This window comes from Triticum dicoccoides, chromosome 1B (assembly GCF_002162155.2).
Source record: "Triticum dicoccoides isolate Atlit2015 ecotype Zavitan chromosome 1B, WEW_v2.0, whole genome shotgun sequence".
In the NCBI taxonomy this organism is placed as follows: Eukaryota; Viridiplantae; Streptophyta; class Magnoliopsida; order Poales; family Poaceae; genus Triticum; species Triticum dicoccoides.
The window spans coordinates 428,559,421-428,580,079 of record NC_041381.1 but is presented as its reverse complement, the minus strand read 5'-3'; the positions used below and the strand labels follow the sequence as shown (position 1 = coordinate 428,580,079).

At 43.2% G+C, this 20,659-nt stretch overlaps 1 protein-coding gene and 1 pseudogene across 1 annotated transcript; both read left to right on the top strand.

Annotated features, from left to right (window-relative positions):
- The window catches only part of LOC119350444, an 89,687-nt pseudogene extending 82,858 nt beyond the window's left edge, over positions 1 to 6,829 (top strand).
- Positions 6,830 to 10,472: 3,643 nt separating this feature from the next.
- LOC119306169 lies at positions 10,473 to 16,809 on the top strand. Its single transcript, XM_037582472.1, has 7 exons — positions 10,473 to 10,670; positions 14,572 to 14,730; positions 14,820 to 15,193; positions 15,302 to 15,556; positions 15,665 to 15,992; positions 16,095 to 16,250; positions 16,529 to 16,809. Exons 1-6 carry the CDS (start codon positions 10,635 to 10,637, stop codon positions 16,233 to 16,235), a joined length of 1,293 nt encoding a protein of 430 aa, XP_037438369.1. The 5' UTR covers positions 10,473 to 10,634; the 3' UTR covers positions 16,236 to 16,250; positions 16,529 to 16,809.
- Positions 16,810 to 20,659: the final 3,850 nt, after the last annotated feature.

Genomic DNA, 20,659 nt, shown 5'->3' with positions numbered 1-20,659 from the left:
AAGAAAATGTGATGAACATGTTAGGCAGCTTTCCGCATCAAAAATTCTGTTTTTATCATTTACCTACTCAAGGACGAGCATGAATTAAGCTTGGGGATGCTGATACGTCTCCAACGTATCTATAATTTTTGATTGTTCCATGTTGTTATATTATCATTCTTGAATGTTTTACAATCATTTTATAGTCATTTTATATCATTTTTGGTACTAACCTATTGACATAGTGCCCACTGCCAGTTGTTGTTTTCTGCTTGTTTTTTACATCGTGGGAAATCAATACCAAACGGAGTCCGAATGCAGCGAAACTTTTTGTTGATTTTTTTGGACCAGAAGACATCCAGTGGGCCAAGAAAGTACCCGAGGAGAGCTCCGAGGGGAGCACAACCCACCTCGGTGGCCTCCCGAACCGCCTCTTTGCTCTATAAATACCCCAATATTCCATAAACCCTAGGAGAGTCGACGAAAATCAATTCCAGTCGCCACAAGTTCCAGAAACACCAGATCCAATCTAGACACCATCTCGGAGGGGTTCATCATGTCCATTTGTGCCTCTACAATGATGCGTGAGTAGTTCTTTGTACACCTACGGGTCCGTAGTTAGTAGCTAGATGGATTCCTCTCTCTCTCTCTCTCTCTCTCTCTCTCTCTCTCTTGATTCTCAATAAAATGGTCTCTTGGAGATCCATATGATGCAAGTCTTTTCGCGGTGTGTTTGTTGGGATCCAATGAACTTTGAGTTTATGATCAGATCTATGTTTTTATCCATGAAAGTTATTTGAGTCTTCTTTGATCTCTTATATGCATGATTGATTATAGCCTCGTATTTCTTCTCCGATATTTGGTTTTTGTTTGGCCAACTTGATCAATTTATCTTGCAACGGGAAGAGGTGCTTTGTGATAGGTCCGATCTTACGGTGCTTGATCCCAGTGACAGAAGGGGAAACGGCACGTATGTATCATTGCTATTAAGGATAACAAGATGGGGTCTATTTCTACATAAATAGATTTTGTCTACATCATGGCATTCTTCTTATTGCATTACTCCATTTTTCCATGAACTTAATACATTAGATGCATGCTGGAAAGCGGTCGATGTGTGGAGTAATAGTAGTAGATGCAGGCAGGAGTCGGTCTACTAATCTTAGACGTGATGCCTATGATCATTGTCTGGATATCGTCATGATTATTTGAAGTTCTATCAAACGCCCAACAGTAATTGTTTTCCTACTGTTTGCTATTTTTCTCGAGAGAAGCCACTAGTGAAACCTACGGCCCCCGGGTCTCTTCTCATCATATTTGCCTTTACGGTCTATTTTCCTTTGCTTTTATTTTCAGATCTATCAAACCAAAAATACAAAAATACCTTGCTGCACTTTATTTATTTTGGATCTATTTATCCTATCTATGACAACTTTATCACGTCTTATCGCAAATTTGAGGCATCGTTACCCAAAAGGGTTGCGAGTATATGTTATTTGTGTGCAGGGGCTGTTTACATTGTGTTGCTTGGTTCTCCTACTTATTTGATAACCTTGGTCTCATCACTAAGGGAAATACCAACCGTCGCTGTGCTGCATCATCCCTTCCTCTTTGGGGAAATACTGACGTAGTTTAAGCAGGCATCATGCATCGGGAATTAAGTCAATCTGATGCTCAATCTCTCGAATAGGTGGTAATCCCGGTGACACATCTTGTGGAAAGACGTCAGCTAACTCCTGCAAAATGTTAGTGACAGCGGGAGACAAAGAGGAAGGCACATCCTCGAATGAAAATAATGCCTCTTTGCACACAAAAGCAAAGCAAACAGATTTGCTGAAATCTTGCTCATCAATATCAGATTTGGTGGCAAGTAAACATGCACTTCTCACTTTAATTTTAGAAGTAACACTAGCCGGTTTATTATTAGGCTTCATTTGTTGCTCAAATTCTTTTGCCACAATGTGATTTCCACTCTTATTTTTCTCCTGTTTTGCTTTATTACCTCTATTAATATCATCTTTCAAAATGGCATCAGGAGACATAGGAAGCAAAGTAATATGTTTATCCTTATGAACAAGAGTATACTGATTGTTTCTACCATGGCATACAGTATTTTTATCAAATTGCCATGATCTACCAAGTAATAAGGAACATGCTTGCATAGGTACCACATCACAATCAACATAATCAACATATGTAGAGATATTAAAATGCACACGAACAGTACGTGTTACCTTAACCTTGCCGTTGTTGTTGAACCATTGGATGTAGTAAGGATGTGGATGTGGTATTGTGGTGAGAGATAACTTCTCCACCATCTCCATCTTAGCCAAGTTGTTGCAACTCCCTCCATCAATGATGACGCAGACAGAACGTTCGTTCAGAACTCCCTTTGTATGGAACAAATTATGCCTCTGATTTTGCTCAGCTTGTGTGGCCTGCACACTCAAAACACGTTGAGCAACAAAACATTCATACATGTCAACATCTTCAGCAACCATGTATTGCATCTCATGATCAGAATCATCTCCACCGTGTTCTTCACTTGTAATAAGAGCCAAAGTCTCCTCATCATAGTCACTAGCGGACTCATACCCACCATCCTCAGTAGCAATCATCACACGCTTAGATGGGCATTCTCTCGCATAATAACCTCCACCCTTGCAACTATGACAAATAATATCATGTGTTTACCCTGTTGGTGCCATGGATGAAGAAGAGCTCTATGCGGAACCGGAAGGTGTACTCCTGGCAGATGGTGGTGGTGGTGCCTGTTTTCTTATATCTCGGTTGGAATTGGCGGCTGAAGTCAGTGGTGGTGCAGTAGGGCGTGTGGGAGTGGAGGATGTACGTGGTGTTCATGATGAAGATCGACCTGCAGAAAAAATTAGGTCGCGCCAATGCATGTCGATCCTGCACTTCACATTTAGCTTTACAAGCAAGATGGAATAAATGAGTGATATTATTATACTCCTTATACTCTAGAATGGTCTGAATCTCTTTTATTAATCCACCCATAAAACATGCAAGCATAGCTTAATTATCCCAAGAATACCACATCTAATCATGCCAGTTTGTAATTCCTGATAATATTCTTCTACAGAATTTTTTCCTTGTCTTAAACACTGCAATTTTTGAAGCAATTTACATTGATAATATGGTGGAACCCAACGAGTACGCATAGCAGTTTTCAAAGCAGCCCAAGTAGCTGGAATAGGATATAATCTACAATGTTCAGACCGCCAAATAGAAGCAAAGCTAGTGAATACACAAACAACAACAGCAACACGTCTATCCTCAGGATATTGTAAGCATGTGAAACGTTGTTCAGTTTCTAACTCCCAAGTAAGATAGACATCAGGAATGTATCGACCCTCAAATGGTGGAATATTCAATTTCAGTTTAGGAACATGGTCATAATCTCGTACCTGAGGTGGTGGTGCAGCCCTACCATTATGAATATAGGCATGAGGACGGCCTAGTTGTGGTGCTGGTGGTTGCACATAGTGCTGATTTTGATCAACCTCATCCTCGTAATTGCCCTCATGAACGTCCTCCTCATCAGAAGCAACAGGAGCCACAGAAGCATCAATAGTAGGTGCAGTAGCACTAGAATTTTGACCAGGGGAACGCACAGTGCTCGTCCCATTTTATTTTGAAGGCGACGTCGTCATTGTTGTTGTTGTTGTAGAGGTGCAACAAGTGCAGCCGGCGATGGTTGTGGAAGACGCGTGAGCAATTCATTGAACTTGTTACCGAGCTTTGTTTCGAACGTCTTCCCAATGCCATCTATCTTCTCCATGGCCTCTTCAAATCCTTTTAGCACATCTTGCACCTGTCCACTCATCATTTGCTGAAATTTATCATGTAGTTGTTTGTTCATCATGTTCTCCCAATCAGTCTCATCGGCTTGTGATCCTGCCATGGTTAGCAGCAATAGAAACACACAAGAATATGATCCTACAGACTGCTAGGAAGTGGTGGTGGTGGTGGTGTTTCACAAATTCGTCAAGCAAATCTCAAATTCTTACTAGTTCTTACCCAGCAACAGGTGGTGATCGGCAACCGTTGTAGTCAAAATTCTTAAAGCTTGGATAGAGCAGTGGCCAGGGAGAGTCAAACACACGACATAGATATATGTGGAGCTAGGAAGGCTTATGATATGGTAGCAAAAAGGGTCAGCAATAATCAATTCAGAGATGCAAAGTTGAATAAACGCTCACCGAAGGTACTTTGCTGGTCCTAGGCTAGACCGTACTAGAGACGCGAACCTAGAACACTAAAAAATCACGACACTACACATAAACAAGGGAGGAGCAATCTTTGATTTTTTTTGCTCTTTTTTTTGACTGCCCGGACCAAAAACTGGAAATGGCTCAAAAAAATTCTATAATGGCACCTGTCTCAAAACACTCAGAAACACCTAAAAATAGGACAGCCAGAATTTTTTTGACAAGTGTATTTTCGCAAAATTTTGGGCCTAAACGGAGGGTGGTTTCCTGACCTTTTTTTGGAAACCAACCTCTTCTACGGAACGGCAAATGATTGATGGAATCCGAAACCTACATAGACAAGGAAACACAAATCTGGAAACAGATGGATCTCAGAAGTAAACCTAATATGATATGGACTCGGAGTAGTGGTGGTATATGGATACGGATCGGTGGTGCTATATGGACTTGGATCGGCGCTGGTATATGGAAGTGGGTCGATGGTGGTATATGGACTCGGATCGGTGTTGGTATATGGCAGCGGTGATGACGATGGTGGTCATGGCAGCAGTGATGATGATGGTGCTATATGGCAGCGGTGACGATGATGGTGGTATATATATGGCAGCGGTGATGATGATGGTGGTATATGGCAGCGGTGATGACGATGGTGCGGCGGTGGTGTGACAACTTGTGAACAGAACTCGAAACTCTAAAGGACTAGACACTAAGACCGGCAACTAGACACGACGATGCAACCGCAAATTCAACAATGCAAAACCCTAAAAAGATTATGCAAAGGCTCAGATTGGTTCAGATATGATGAACTAACCCTAATTTTTTGGCTTTTCCATGGACTATAGGTATGAAGAACAGACTCGACCTAAACTACAAAAAAACTGTAAAATCTCACCGAGCAACCTGGAAATCTGATACCACTTGATATATGCGAAGGTGTCTCGATGTTTTGATGATATGGTGGATATCGTTTTCTGTGGGAGTCGACCTTGATGATTCGACTACGAACGTGCGAGATGTCGCGCTTTAGCAATCACTAAACCAACTTGACCACGCCGGAGCACGATCAACCTGACCACGAGGGTCTGTTTTCCTGTAAGCAAACGAAGAACAAGCAAGAAACTGAGATTGCAATCTGGATATTGCGAATATAATAGGAAAGCTTTATTAATGAAGACGGGGTTCTGTGATACCTTTGTCTGGTCGTTGAACACAAACGAAGTACACGATGTTGCAGCTATGGAGAACTTTTAATCTTAACAAAACCCAAACTCTAAACGACTCCCTAAAGGTTGTATATATGGAGGAGTAGGGGGAATTTCGTGACCCTTGGAAGAGGGGTCCAAAACCAACCCTATCTCTTGTTTCCCCACACATACGGACTCTAAAAACAGCCTATACTTATGTATTTAGAAATTACATGGGCCTGGACCAATAATAAGCTGACGCAGCACATATAATAGCCTCTGGACGAAATTTGTGAAGTGGCATCTTGTATATTTCGTCCAAGACATCTTGCACTCATTATGGTGTCTTCATAGTACTGAAACGAAAGTACCTGGTAATTTATTTGGCGTGTGCGGGCTCTAGTAATTGGTCCATCATGTATTGCGGCAGGGGTTGTGGCTGTAACAATGGCATTGATGTCCTCATCAGGTGGGACCGATGTGCTAGGGCTAGGGCAAAACCACATCTCGGTGAGACTGATCACATGAACTCGATGAGACCAATTTCAGCAATTGATCAAACAGAGAGTTGGTCAAGCAAACTCGGTGGGACCGATCGCTCCTTCCGGTGAGACCGAAACGTTACGAAAGGGAAACATAGAGTTTGCAATGCGAACTTGGTGGGACCGATCGCTTATTTCGGTGAGACCGAAATGTTATGAAGGGAAACAAAGAGTTTGCGAAGCCATCTGGGTGAGATCGAGAGCCGTATCGGTGAGACCGAATTGATTAGGGTTTCTGGCTATGGCTATGTCAAATGAACCCGGTGGCTCTGGATAGATCAAATTTTGGGGCGAGTTTGACTTTAGGTTTTGGACAAATGTGGAAATGAGAAAGTGGTTGAGGGTTTTGGAGCAATATCACTAAGCACTTTGAGAAAGTAGACCATTAAGCAATGCCTCGTCCCCTTTTAATAGTATTGGCTTTCCTATGGACTCAATGTGATCTTGGATCACTAAAATGAAAATGAAGAGTCTTGAGCCTTTGCCAATCTTTGTCCTTAGCATTTTGAGGGGCCCACATCTCTAGTCCATGCCATGCCAATCATTGAACTTTCTGAAATATTTAACTTGAACAGATATTAGTTGAATGAGCTACATGTTGTTATGAATTACCAGTTGCACTTTCAGTGCGCCGGACAAGGTGCCCGCCAACCTGGACATCGTGTTGGCCAGAGCCAAGGAATGGTCCAGGACCAGTGTGCAGATGCCCACTCGCCGCCGGATCCGGATCACTGACCAGCTCCTCAAACTCAAAGTGAGGCTAGAGGAGCCAGAGCACACCGTCGTCGCCCTCGCCGACAAGGGCAAGGACAAGAGCATGTCCATGGCCGGCGGTCGCGTCCAGGCAGACATGGTCCAGGGAGCAGAGGAAGCTGAGCGGCTACACTGTTAGCGTGTTGCGGCGATCCCTAGGAGGCCTTCCGCCCTTAGAAGGACATTGACGACAACGATAACGAAGGCAATGGTGATGGGGAGGGCTACGACGGGTCGGCCTCAAATACCATGCCTATGAGGTCACCCTTCGGTACCCTGCTTAGGTTAGTTTAAATTTACTTTAAATTTCATTTAGTTTAGCTCAACTTTGTGAAATTTTGTCCTTTTGGTTGTAATCTATCGGAATTTAACAGATATTGTCTGGTTTGTATTTGAGTTAATTGCAAGAAATTACCACATTTGCGACTAGGTTTGCAAAAAACCACCAAGTCGCTAATCCGTTGCAAAAACACCACAATTTCTCTAATTTTATTGCAGAAAGCACTGATCAGGTGATTTGGTCCGTTTGATCGCTTTCTAACAAGTGGGACCCAATTTTAAGGAGCTGACTTGGCAAAGAATTGACATAAACACCATGGAATCTAAAACAAAACTTAGTCAACACTGGTCTTTTTCCATAAATAAAACTCCCTCCCAAAACAAATCCTCCTACGCCAATCCAACCGGGATCGGCTGTTCTTGCAGGCCCTCGCCGCAATTCCCGCAAGCCCTCGCCGGCCAACTGCATCGCTGCCACAACCTGGGCCAAGGTGCTCGCCGCCTCCTTTTCTTCTAGGTGCAGAAGCGGAGCAAGCAGTACCGGGGGTGCGCAACAAGGGTGCAAGCAGCGAGCCACGCGTAGCTCGAGCTCTAGTGGCGGCGCACATCATTGCATCAAGAAACGACACGACAACGTGCAGGGCGGCGGCGCAAGAAGCGGGGCGGTGGCGTGCAGTGCGGCAATGCAAGCAGCGGCGCGCATCACTGGAGCGAGCAGAGGCGAGCCGCCGCGGCAGGGCACGAACCGTAGGGATGAGGCGCGGCCCGCCCGCCCGGCCAGTTCCGCCGCCGACTGCCACATCAGCCGCACGACTCTACCCATGCCCTCCGCTCCCTGGCGACGAGCCCCATTCCCGCGTGTTGCTGCTCTACTTGGGCAGCAAAAATTCGGGAGCGGGCAGTTGATTGTGTTTTCTTATTTGTTTCAGGAGTGTGTGTTAATTTTTTGCCATGTCGGCTCCTTGCAATAAGACCCCACTTGTCCGAAAGCGATCAAACAGACCAAATCATCCGATTGATGCCTTTTGCAATAAGATTAGAGAAATATCGGTGTTTTTTGCAATGGATTAGCGACTTGATGTTTTTCTGCAAACCTAACTGCAAATGTGGTAATTTCTTGCAATTAACTCCATGAATTTCATAAGTTTTCTTTAATTGTCTGGTTGAACTAAGGTGGACACTTGATACAGTGGTTGAATGAACGGCTTCCCTATTGTTTTAATTGTTTTAATGTGTCCGAGACATTTGGTTTGTCACACAGCACCATTCTTCCACCAAAAGCCAGCCCACTTGCCGCGCGCGTCTCTCACCCTCTGCATCCTCCGTGTGGGCATGCCATACTCGTTCTCTCTCTCTCTCTACGGTCCTCGATCGCCTACCCTGGCATACTCGCGCTCTCTCTCTCTACACTACACACATTCACAGTGCATTGAACACGCCTCGAACGCCTACCCCTCGCAGATCAGCTTGCCCAGCCTAGGAGCAACTCCAACGCACCGACTTAAACGGATGGTGATTTTATCCTTTTTTTTTATTTAGGTCAGCAGTCGCTCGGTGTCCGTCCTGTTTTTCTATTGGGTCGCCCATGCGTTCAACGCCTGCGACCCATTTCATGTTCGCGCACAAATCTAAAAAGGCCCGCGGCCATAGATCAGGACAACGGCCATGCTGTTGCCCAAAGTTCATGCCGACACTATAGCAGTGGTCAACATACAATGCCAGCCTCCGAAAAACACCACACAGTTCATGCTGGCGCACTTGCCAGCGGCCGGCACACATGAAAACACACAAAAAGTGACGAGAAATTCAACCACACCATCTCGGACGCGATCATGCCAACACACTTGTCGGCATACAAAAAAGGGATGGCGGTCGTTGCCATAGATCACTCGTCGTCGAACTTGAGCATATCGGCCTGCATCTGCTCGAATCGTGGCCTCTTTCTCGGCGACACGGTGTTGAGGTCCACCTTCATGATCTCTACCCCCGTCATCATACTAGCGAGAGCCACTTCTTTCGCCTTGGTCTTGGCATTGGCGGCCTCGATCTCGAGCATTTTGTCTTGCTTCTCCACCTCCATCTCAAGCATCCTCGCTGGCTTTCTCCGCCTCTCAAGCCTCCTTCTTTGAATCTCCATGAAGGCGTTCATTTGCTCTTCTATGTCATGCCGTCGCTTCTGTCCTTCTTGGTCATCATGCCCTCCACACTTGCGAGCAAGGCGATCGACGCCGCATCCTGCTTGTCCACCTCCTTGGAGTTGGTCTTCCCCCGCGACCATGGCTTTTCGCCCTCCCAAACCTCCTTCACGGCTTTCTTCCCCCTACGCACCATGAGGGCGGCATATTGCGCCTTGAACTTCTCCTCCCCGTTGATGACCCTTGCGTCCGCGGCCGCTGCTTCGCCCCTTGCGCCCGCCGCGTGCCTCCGGCCCTTCCTCTTGGCCGATTCCGCGGCCCGCTCCTCGGACGTCAGCGGTCTTCCGGGGGTGCGGGGCTTGCCTTTGCCGGAGGGGACGTAGGTGATGCCGGACGAGGCTAGGGAGGCGAGGCCGGCGGCGGCATTGAGGGCGTCGTCCATGGCGAGCGGCCGGGAGCGCTAGAGGGCGGGGGGTTTTGGGAAAGTGGAGGAAAATGGTGGACGCTTTGCCACCGACTGGCGGGCCGGTGGGAGTAGTTGGCACGCGGCGCGTGCATCCGCCTCGTGTCCGCGCAGACGCAAATGAGGCTCAAAATTGGGTCAGGAATGGGTCGGCAGGCGGACCAAAAACGAACGCGCGTCCGTTTGGGTCAGCGCATTGGGCCGACTTTTTTATGCGCGGCGAGCTAAACGGACGCCTCCGGACGAAATGGGTTGACGCCTTGGAATTGCTCTAACTAGGCCTATTGTTCCGGGCAGACGGACATTGACCATCCATTGGAGATTGCCATAACTCATCTTTCTCTCTACACACGCCATCCACCGGGCATTGATATAACTCTCTCTCTCCCCCTCCCCCTCCCTCGCACTCCACATTGAACATACTCGTGCTCTCTCGCTCTACAGACATTCATCATCCATTGGGCATTGATATACCTTTCTCTCTCTGCCTTTATACATCGAAAATCCATTGGACACTGACATACGTTACATACTCTACACACACCAAGCACACTGGCATTGCTGTAGCTCTCTCTCTCTCCCCTCCCTCCCTCTCTACATTGAAACATCTGTTGCCCGTTGGATGCCATACGCTCTCTCTCTCTCTCTCCACAGTCCACACACACATTCACCATAAATTGCGTGTTGCTAGAACTTTTTCTCCCGCTCTTTCTTTACACATTGAACATCCATTGGACACTGCCATACGTCACATACTCTCTCTCTCGCTTGAACCAGTCTGTCCATATCTTCAGCATAGAGTGTTATTTACTGTGCGTGCCTACTTCATGTACGACGACTCAGAGAGTTCCAGGGCTTAAATATCGGTGGTAGGCTAGTAGGAAACTTGGAGTTCTCAGCCACCATTCGCATAGGAGAGGGGAGCGGCCTTCCTTCTCGTCTTCCTGAGGCTTGTTCGTTCAGCTCTCCCACCCAGCTTACTTGGAGCCTTGGAGGAGTGCAACCATCAAGCCGTCACTCCACTCCCTCACCCGCCCCGCCTGCAGTGCTTCTTCGCCAGCGCCTCCATGTCGTTCTCGACAGGCACCTCCTCGTCCCGTGGGGTGAGATTTTCTATCTGTGGACACATGGGGTTCCCCATTTGTATTGGTTTGCATATACTTCATGAGTGGAAATGTTAAATGCACGTGAGCTTAATTTCTTTTCAATAGATTGTGTTGCATTCTTTAGTTTTTTTTTTTTGCCCTACACTGTATCATTCCACGGTCAAAGTTAATGAAAACCCAGCCCCGCAGGAGAACCGTGCCCCCCTCAAAAAGTAATTAATGAAAACCCGCATTCTATTCACAAGAAAGTGGTCTTCTCCTATTCTTTATGAGCACATACACATGCCAATTTAACTGAAACGCGACAAACATTCGTTATTATAACCCACATTTACAGATCGCCAAAAAAGAGGAGTGTTGGCAGTTGGCACCTTTTTTCTGGGTTAACAAGCTTCTAGTTTGTGAAACCAAATTTGTTGGATATACTTTTCTTCTCTAACCTACGTATATCAAGTAGCCACCATATCATTACTTGATGCTTGACTTGTGATAAACGAAATACAGTGGTCCGTGTCTTGTTTTGGACCATGTCACGCTAATTTGCTTTTCTATTACCAATTATTTCGACACCATAATGAGTGAAACATATCTATGAATAAAAAATATTGAACTAAGTCCAACATCACATGAACAAGACAATGAAAAAGATGCCCATTTTTTTTTCTTTGAAAGATCGCAAGAAACCAGACATGGACATGTACTAAAACTTGTTTCCGTAAAAAAAGAACATACTAAAACTTGTGTGTATTTTTTTTATGTCTGTTTTGTTGTATTGTGTGTAAAAACAGTTTGTTGACACATAATATATTTTCCCTGTTTAGAAACCAAATGGTTATATTTATTCAGAATATGCTCTAATTAAGTAGAGATGAAAGTTATATAAACAAACAGAAAAAATACAACACACATTTTTGGAACATTATTCTAAACAACATGTACAGTATTATTTATTTATTAAAGAAATTATATTCCTTCAGTTAGTCCTAGTCAAATGATTTATTTGTATACATATGGAAGTTTAAATTTGTAACTGTAACAAATGTACACGTAGGCTTTTGAGATAGTAAGACTACTTCATATATTTCTGCATTGTTTCACAAGTATTGTGTTGCTTCACCAATATTATAGTAGTTTGCAGATTCTCTTACCCAGTAATTGTTCATAGATTAGTATTCTTGCATAGCTCTAGCTTGAACATTGTTCTATATGACACATCAGATCCATAGAGAAACTCATGTGAACTCCATGTCTTATGTGCAACCAAGTAGTATTTTCCTTCTTTTAGATGGACGTGCACACTTGAAGGGCTTAATTAACGTGGGTAGTGTTATAATTTATAAATTGATGTGGGTTATTTTCTGCTGGATGTGATGGCTGGAGAGGAATTGTGGAAACATACTCCCTCTGTCCGGTGAAAAGTGTACGTTTGGATTTAAAATTTATCCATAAAAAGTGTACTTCTATCTTTCCAATGCATTTTAAAGTAATTTCTCTCATCACACGGTAATCAAGACCGATAGCATTCTATACATAGTCTTCTTAATTTCTACACGCACTTACTAGCTCATTGGGTGTTGGGTAATTAAAGAGGAGAGAGATGGTGGCTTGCACTTTCCCAATGCATTTTTTACTCCACTCCATAATTTGTCCTGAAAATTTTAGATGTACATTTTTCACCGGACGGAGGGAGTACAAATAAAAAATGTACTCCCTCCGTCCCATAATGTAGTGTCAAAAAACGTCTTACATTATGGGAAAGGAGGGACTATGTTATTAATTTTTATAAATGTCCCTGTTGTAGGAAACAGCTATGTCCATTTTTTTTGAAACAATTGTAAAACATGTGCTTGTAGTAGTTTGGAGTCCTTATCCCTTTCCATGTATAGGACAAAAGTAAAGTAAATTTGTTCAACTCGATCGTTTGTAGATCACATGATCTGTCAGCATGCGTTGCGCGTTTCATATTTATGTTAAATATGTACGCACACTTTAAAAATAATTTTACAGCATTCATGGTTGTATTGCTTTTTCCATTGCAAGGATTATTCTACCGCTTTATTCAATTTTATTTGGCTTCCAAGGACAAACCTCAATAAGGTTGTGTTCTATCAGGAACAGAGTTATTTCCATTTTTCTTCATATGGATGCATACACATGTGGATTTACTTACAATCATTATTATCCATAACACATATATCTATCTATCTATTGAGCAATAATTGTATTTTATAATTATATCCCGCTTACTAAGAGTGGTAGGGATTGCTCGTTACGTTGAATCAATGTCCAATGAGCTCGCTGATCTATGGCCTTCTCATAATTCCAACTTATTGGATAGGGTTCAGTTAAAAAAGAACTTATTGGATAGGGTTTATATGGAATATGAATGTCAAATGTATTCACTCTTCAATGCATGAATGGACGTCCGGAGAAGTAACAAAAGGTTGTGGTCTTTCGCCCAGTTCTGTTTGTGAGTCGTGTAAATATAAACATATATAAATAACAGCAATCATGAAAATGATAAATGAGTCCGAGTTGCTCATCTCCTTTTACGAAATATCAAAAGGTCACACAACACACATAACATATTTGATAAGTCCTTGATTTGTTTGTAGAAGATAATTATGTTGTTTTCTACTAAAAGGGGAAAGTACTCCCGCATGGAGTAAAATTTGATTGGACGATATGCACAGCTGTCCCAAAAACCACGAGATTACATTTTCCTTGGTTCTGGCGCTTTGAGCTTCACTTTGGCTGTCAGACTTTTGGTTTCCAGCTGTTGTTATTGTTTAGTATAATATACTACTCCCTCCTCTCTCCGTTCCTAAATAGAAGCATTTTTACAGATTTCAATACATATCACATACATAACAAAATGAGTAAATGTACACTCTAAAATACGCTATATACATTCATGTATAGTCTGTGTTGAAATCTCTAAAAGGGCTTACGTTTAGAAATGGAGGGAGTAGATAGCACTGTCCTTTTGGAGAAAAGTCATATAGCCGACTTTATAAATACAAAATCATAACGACAAAGTCATCCATAAATGACGGGCGTATTTGATCTATCGTATGTAGAAGCAATGTACCAGTGCAGTCTCTACGTAGCACTCCCTACTTAATGGGCGTGTTTGATATATCCTATATACTACTCCCTCCTCTCATAATGTAAGACGTTTTTTGATACTAGTGTAGTGTCAAAAAAACGCCTTACATTATGGAACGGAGGAGTGTTAAAAAACGTCTTACATTATAAAACTGAGGGAGAAGTATATAGTTTTGTTTTTTTGCATGGATATAGTAGTGGAACGTGATCCTGTATTGCGATCGGATGGAAAAGATTTAAGCAAGCTCCAGGGCAAGAACGATATTAGCAAAATATGTCATGTAAGTGACAATCGTAAATATTTTGAAAAATATGCCATGCCAAAGTACAGAAAAAAGTGTTGCAACTCGATCGACTTGCAGACTTGCAGTACCTGCCTCTCTGTCGTTCATGTCTCCAATTTGTGCTGAGAGCCTGAGATAGAGTTTATTTTTTAGTTTTTGAGGAAATCAACGAGGGGAAAATCGAAATCACTAGTTACAGGAAAAATTCTCCCACAGTCCCACGTGAAACAGAGTACGGACTGCTGATTGTGACGCCATATGCATAAATAGTACTCCTTCTGTAAAGAAATATAAGAGCAGTAGTGATCTAAACGCTCTTATATTAGTTTATAGAGGGAGTAGATTGATGGGCTATTATTAACCAGCAACATAGCTGAGCTATTAGTTTCGTGACCAGTTAAGAGCAGTCTAGTGTCCATCTCGCGCTTCTGTATTCACAAAAATCCTCTTTAGTTGGCATCTCCTTAAGGTTAACTTTCTTGTTTTGCTTTATTCACCTTATACAGAGAAAGAAGGATAATGTGCCCGAGCCTCAGAATTCCATCACTGTAGCACAAGAGTTTGCTACTCGAGTGGTGCAAGCGCGAATTCAGCAACGTCGAAGGAATAATGCCGACTCCCATTTCTCTGGTACTAAACTGGGTGGCCGCACTACGCCAAAGAAGGTATCGGTTTGCGTTCATATAATCGCTGTTTTTATAGTATACTTCAGAAAATATATCCGCTTACAGTCTCATGCTGTTACAAAATGCAGATGATCGTTGGTGGGTTCGTTAGATCGTTTAAATTCGAGTATATTCGTGGTCGGACCATAGCTCAAGGGACTATGCGTATTGAAGATGGCTCTGGGGATTTTGATGAGGTTGACGTGACCGCTGTAATTCTAAAACCAGATGAAGCAGAAGACGGAGTAGTTGCCCAAAGAATCGTCGAGGAAACCCAAAAGCTTGCCGATTACTCGCACGCGATAGTGGAGGCCTATTTCAGTGCTTACTGCGAACAGATAAAGCGATGGGTTGTGGTTTATGAAAAGTTTGATGGCTACTTTCATGAAAACACAGACGGGTTTGAATTCTTTAAAGATGCAGAAAAAACAGAATTGACAGAGTCTTGGATGAACACAATAAGGTGAGCATAGATTTCTGACTCTTTCTTCTCCGTAGAGTATGTTATTTCAAACAACAATTACATTCATGGAGGTGCAGCATGAGTTAATTTGTCCGGCCTGTTTTGCAGGAAGTTCATAGAGGTTCTTTCCTTCGCGAGAGTGAGAAAGGTGTTCCATCATGGTCTTTCCAAAAAATCCAGCTATGTCGTTTCTTCGGGAGCAGTGAAACTGATTAACGTAGCACGGCACACAGGTAGATGGCTAGTTACCCAAGACATAAAGGATCTCAGCAAGTATTTCATGGAAGATGAATTTTTCGGGGCTGCAGCAAGTGATGATTGGAGAAGTCTTGATTGTCTTCTCAATTCCGGTGCAATGACCAGGTATAATTACTTTTAACCGTGGATTTTAACCGTGGATTTGGAATTAGTAGTACTCCTTGTTTATTGTGCCAAAATTGTTTCCTTTAACTGCAATCTCTTTGCATTCAGTGATCATTGGGACACAAATGTACTGGGCCACCCACTTCTATTGGGTTCCGCTGATGCTAAACTCGGAAGTTATGAATTGGCTGAGATTTTTATGTGGTCGCACATGACTGGACAAGAACGTCTTGAGTACTCAAATGCCATGTACTTTCTGCTGGATCGGTACCAGGGGCATAAAATCAAAGATTACTATATAAATGACCCCAATCGTGCCCTATACGACCGTATCTATAATTTGGGCGCGTATAATAATTCCATCTATTGTGACATCGTTCAGTTTGTAAGGAACCTCAGACTGCATCACGAGGAGCACACTCTTGCGCTCAAGCTCGTAAGTTATTCTCAATCTCAAAGTTACTCTGTTGTGTATGTCCTTGAAGCAACATTAGTTAGGACTAACCTCTAATCACATGCATGCCTCCTTTATTATTAGGATTCTTGGAGTAATGAATTCATCGTTGAGGAGATAACAAAACTGTTTCGTGGGGTCATGAGTATGGCATACTCCGTTGCACATGTGCCACGTAATGAATGGAAGAAACTGCACAAGAAGCACGTTACGCTTCCATATTGACGGCTCAGCTTGCAGGTAAGTTTTTTTCCGAATCATGATCACCCGCGTGTAGCTAGTTAATCTATGATCAGTGAAAATATGTACTGTTTGCAATTTTCATGCATTTTGGTCATTCCTAGCACGTGATGCTGATTGATACCGAGAATAAGTAACTAGTGTTGACCTGCGAAATTTCGGTCAACACATTATGTATTTCGATTATTGCATGTCGTAAGATTAACTAAGGTTGCTTCATCCTCAGAAAACAAACAAAAAAAAAACTAATATTGCTTTCACCTTTTATGTGGTCACAGGGGCATAGCTGCAAAAAGGATGACGAACTTGAGGTCCGCTGGCCTAGGAAAAAAGCTTGGGAAACGCAGTTGTTTGCAACCTTTTAGCTTTCTCTAGATTTCGTAGTTTGTGACACTGATTTATCTGAAGTACTACTAGTTAAGCAGCTCAAAAAAGTATATTCCTGAGATTCCATATGGATCAAGTCAGTTTATTTGATGTATCACCTCCACCTCGTAATCTAAACTGTTAGGACCGGAGAATGAGACTTATTTATGCCACCAGTTTGTAGCACTGGATTCTATCACGCACTATTGTTATTTTCCTTTAGCGGTGTTTGCTTTCATTTCTAATTTGGAATGCCTTATACATATATTCTGTATCTCCGAAAATTGCTTTTGGAGCTCGGTCTCCATGGATGCCGGTTTTTGAAAAGTTCAAACTTCCAAAAAATTCACATTTTTTACCTTCCAAAAAATTCTAAAAAAATACAGACATACATGGAGGCATAACACACATGTGTGTAAATTTTTAGGACGAAATACGTTGAAATGAGGGCTATGCAAAAAAGACAAAACTATGACATTTTATCTCATGATACTATTTATCTCAAAAGTCCATGAATTTGTTCTTTTTGCACAGATCACATCTCAAGGTATTTCATCCTGAAATTTTACCGACATACACATCACATCCTTGTATATTTGTACACATTTTTTCAGAATTTTTTGAAACCGAAAAAAATATGAATTTTGATTTTTTTTTTGAAAAAAGGGCCTCCATGGAGGCCAAGCTCCAAAAGGCCATTCTCATTATGCTCCCCATATAAAAATATAACGCAAGCGTGTTGCTCAAAACTTATTCTTGACCAAGAATTTGTTAAACGATATGTAGATTACAACTTTGATATTGATGGATCCGTACGAGACACCAAGGAAGAAACACAAGCCAGAGCTCAAATGCTCGAGCTCCCCATATCAGACATGGTCTCCCGGTGAAGTTCTTCCAGACCTTCTGTGAGGTAATTAACCCAGAGGTGATGGTCCTTTTTGAGGAGTCCTACGTAGGATCCGTCGACCTCACCAGGCTGAACTTTGGGATAATCACCCTCATCCCCAAAGTAACTGGAGTATCAGATATCCGCCATTTCCGCCCGATTACGGCGATCAATGGCATCTCCCGTATCCTTGTGAAGGGGTACGCCATTAGGATGGCCCCCATAGCGGACCGGATCACTCACCCTGATCAGTCGGCATTTATCCAGGGCCGATATATCCTTGATGGAGTCCTAGTGTTTCACGAAGCACTCCATGAGGTGCACACGAAGCACCTCAAGGCGGTCTTCCCGAAGCTGGACTTCCAGAAGGCATATGACACGGTCAGTTGGTCCTTCCTTCGGGAATGCTTGCTCCAGAAGGGCTTCAACGATAGATGGGTGACCCCCATGATGCAAATGGTCTCCTCAGGCCGAACCGCGGTTAACATAAATGGCGAGATTGGACCATATTTCCCCACATTCTGTGGGGTTCATCAGGGCGATCCCTTCTCTTCGTTCCTCTTCAACATGGTTGTTGATGCTCTGGCAGCCATCTTAGATAAAGCCAAGGCCGCGGGACATATTAAGGGCATTGTCCCGCATCTAGCAGGCGGGAATAGGATTTCCCTCCTCCAATATGCAGATGACACCATTATCATGGTGGAAGGCTCAGCGAGAGACATCACGAACTTGAAGTTCCTCCTGCTCTGCTTTCAGCAGATATCTGGCCTCAGGATCAACTTCGATAAGAGTGTGGTCATGGTCTTGGGATACTTGACGAGCGGCAGAGCATCGCAAACCATATTAATTGCCAGCTTGGGAGCTTCCCCACGACTTATTTGGGGATCCCCATTAGCGACACGAGGCTCACGGTGGCTGAGCTGCACCCCACGGTGGGTAAGCTACAACACCCCATTGAACCCTGGCAGGGTCGGTGGCTCAAGAAGGCAGCCCGAACGGTGCTCATTAACTCGTCCGTGTCCAGCCTGCCCCTATTCATTATGAGCTTCTACAACCTGCCTGAGACTCTGCACCATGAGTGTGACAGCCTGATTTTTGGCCCTTTTCTTTTTCTTTTGGTTTTCCAAGGTTTTTGCTTGAGTTTTCCTTTTTCGTGGCTTTGTGGTCTGGAAACTGAAGAAGATGACCTCTTCTTTGCTTCCAGAGTGGCTTGCCATTCCCAAATCCATCCCTAGACCCTGTCATTTCCATCCTAGCCCAGATCCCAATATTATTTCTATTGGGAATATTCCTTTTCTGTTAAAGGAATAACTCCAATTGCCCTAGGTTGTGAAGCAACCTATATTTACTTCTAAAATTCCCAAATAATTCTCATAATTTTTTTGGGTCATATCTTGATCAAATATTTCATTGCCATGTTCAAAAATAATTCCCCAATATTCCTTTTCCTATTCTGCCATGAATGGCACTTTGTGAAGGAAGTGTAATTTATATTTCTCCTATTGACTCCCAACCTTTTTGGTCATGTTTATATGTCCAAATAATTGCCTCATGCACAAGTTATAATTTATTTGCCTAGCCAATCTTCCTCAGTGAATTTTCAAAGTTTCTGCCAAACAGAAGGCTTTGTGAAGGAAGTACTAGCTGGGAGTACCCAAATAAGTTGAACTTTTGCACACTCCTTAATGTTCTCATATTAACCCCCTCCACCCATTTGCAGCCCCATCCAATCATCTATCTGAGCACAAGAGCAAATCTTTGTTTCTGGCATTATTTTTAGGTTGTGAAGCAAGTATATTTTATATTACTTCAAAAATCCTGATAAATTACCAGATCATTATTCTACCCATAAAACATCCCTCCACTCATTTTGGCATCATTTCATTGAGCCATTTAATCACCATAATTATTTCAAGTTTCTGTCTAGAAAAGATGTTTGTGAAGCAAGTACCATTTTGGCTTTGCCAAATGGTATGATACTTTGTGAGCATCTTCATATGACCAAATGACTCTGCCTTGCCCAATTTTAGCTCAAGTGGACACTCCATGTAAGTGCACCATCATGATCTTCATTTCTGGACCAAGTATGCAGTTGGGAAGCAACTGTAGTAAATCTTGATCCTTTTACCCTCAGAACACTACTAGAAAAAGGGCTATAGATGGGATGGACACTAATGGTGCACCTGTCAGGTGGTGCGCCATTAGTGTGGAAGACACTAATGGCGCACCAGGCACAAGGTGCGCCACTAGTAACAATTATTTTTAATTTTTCCAAACATTCTAATGGCGCACCGTGGCACAGTGCGCCATTACTAGTGTAAACTAGCAATGGCGCACTGTGCCACGGTGCGCCATTAGAATGTATACTTTTTTTTTATTTTTTTGCAAAACTTCTAACGGCGCACCAGAAGCGGGTGCGCCATTAGTAACCAGAGTTACTAATGGCGCATTTGCATCTGGTGCGCTATTAGTAAGCTGGGACCAACAAGATATTTTGGACAGCCCACCTACCCACTCACTTTTCCCACTTCATTCTCTCCACCTTCTCCTCCAAGCTTGTCTCGGCTGCCTCCTCCTCCTCACCTCATTTGCACCATAGATTCATCCAAATTAAGTGGTTAAATTGCCTTTTTTTGATAGGTAAGTAAGGGGGGAAGCTATCTATGTTGTTCTCCCTCTCCAACAACGTGCACATGCACTTTTTGTGGCCTAGCTAGATCTATGTATGTTCGTGGTGTTGCATATGTTTGTGGTGTTGCATATATGTTTGTGTTTGCAGGTACCGGTATTTGAAATGCGATAGTTGCCAATATTTTGCCGGAATGTTGATTCATTTCCATTTCGGCGAGAATTTTGGCACTATGCGTTCTTTTTGGTCCTATTTTTAGGGAAAGTCATGCCAAATTTTTTCTTGGTTCTAAAATATCGTTTTGCTCTACCCCGCAGGAGACCATGGTCCGCACGATGACCGAAGGCATCATGAATAGGTTTTTGAGCTCCACGAAGGCCGAGATGCTTCAAAAGAACGAGACGGAGATAAGATGTCCGTGTCGAAGATGCAAGCTGAAGAGCCTTATTGCGGACCCGGATTCTGGGCAGGTGCGGGACCACCTGCTCTTGCGTGGTTTCATGGATGGCTATCGGTGGCAAGGTG

Coding starts and splice junctions, on each gene's coding strand:
- LOC119306169 (XM_037582472.1), top strand. CDS start 10,635: ATGTCGTTCTCGACAGGCACCTCCTCGTCCCGTGGG. Junction 10,671..14,571: donor GCACCTCCTCGTCCCGTGGG/GTGAGATTTTCT, acceptor CACCTTATACAG/AGAAAGAAGGATAATGTGCC. Junction 14,731..14,819: donor GCCGCACTACGCCAAAGAAG/GTATCGGTTTGC, acceptor TACAAAATGCAG/ATGATCGTTGGTGGGTTCGT.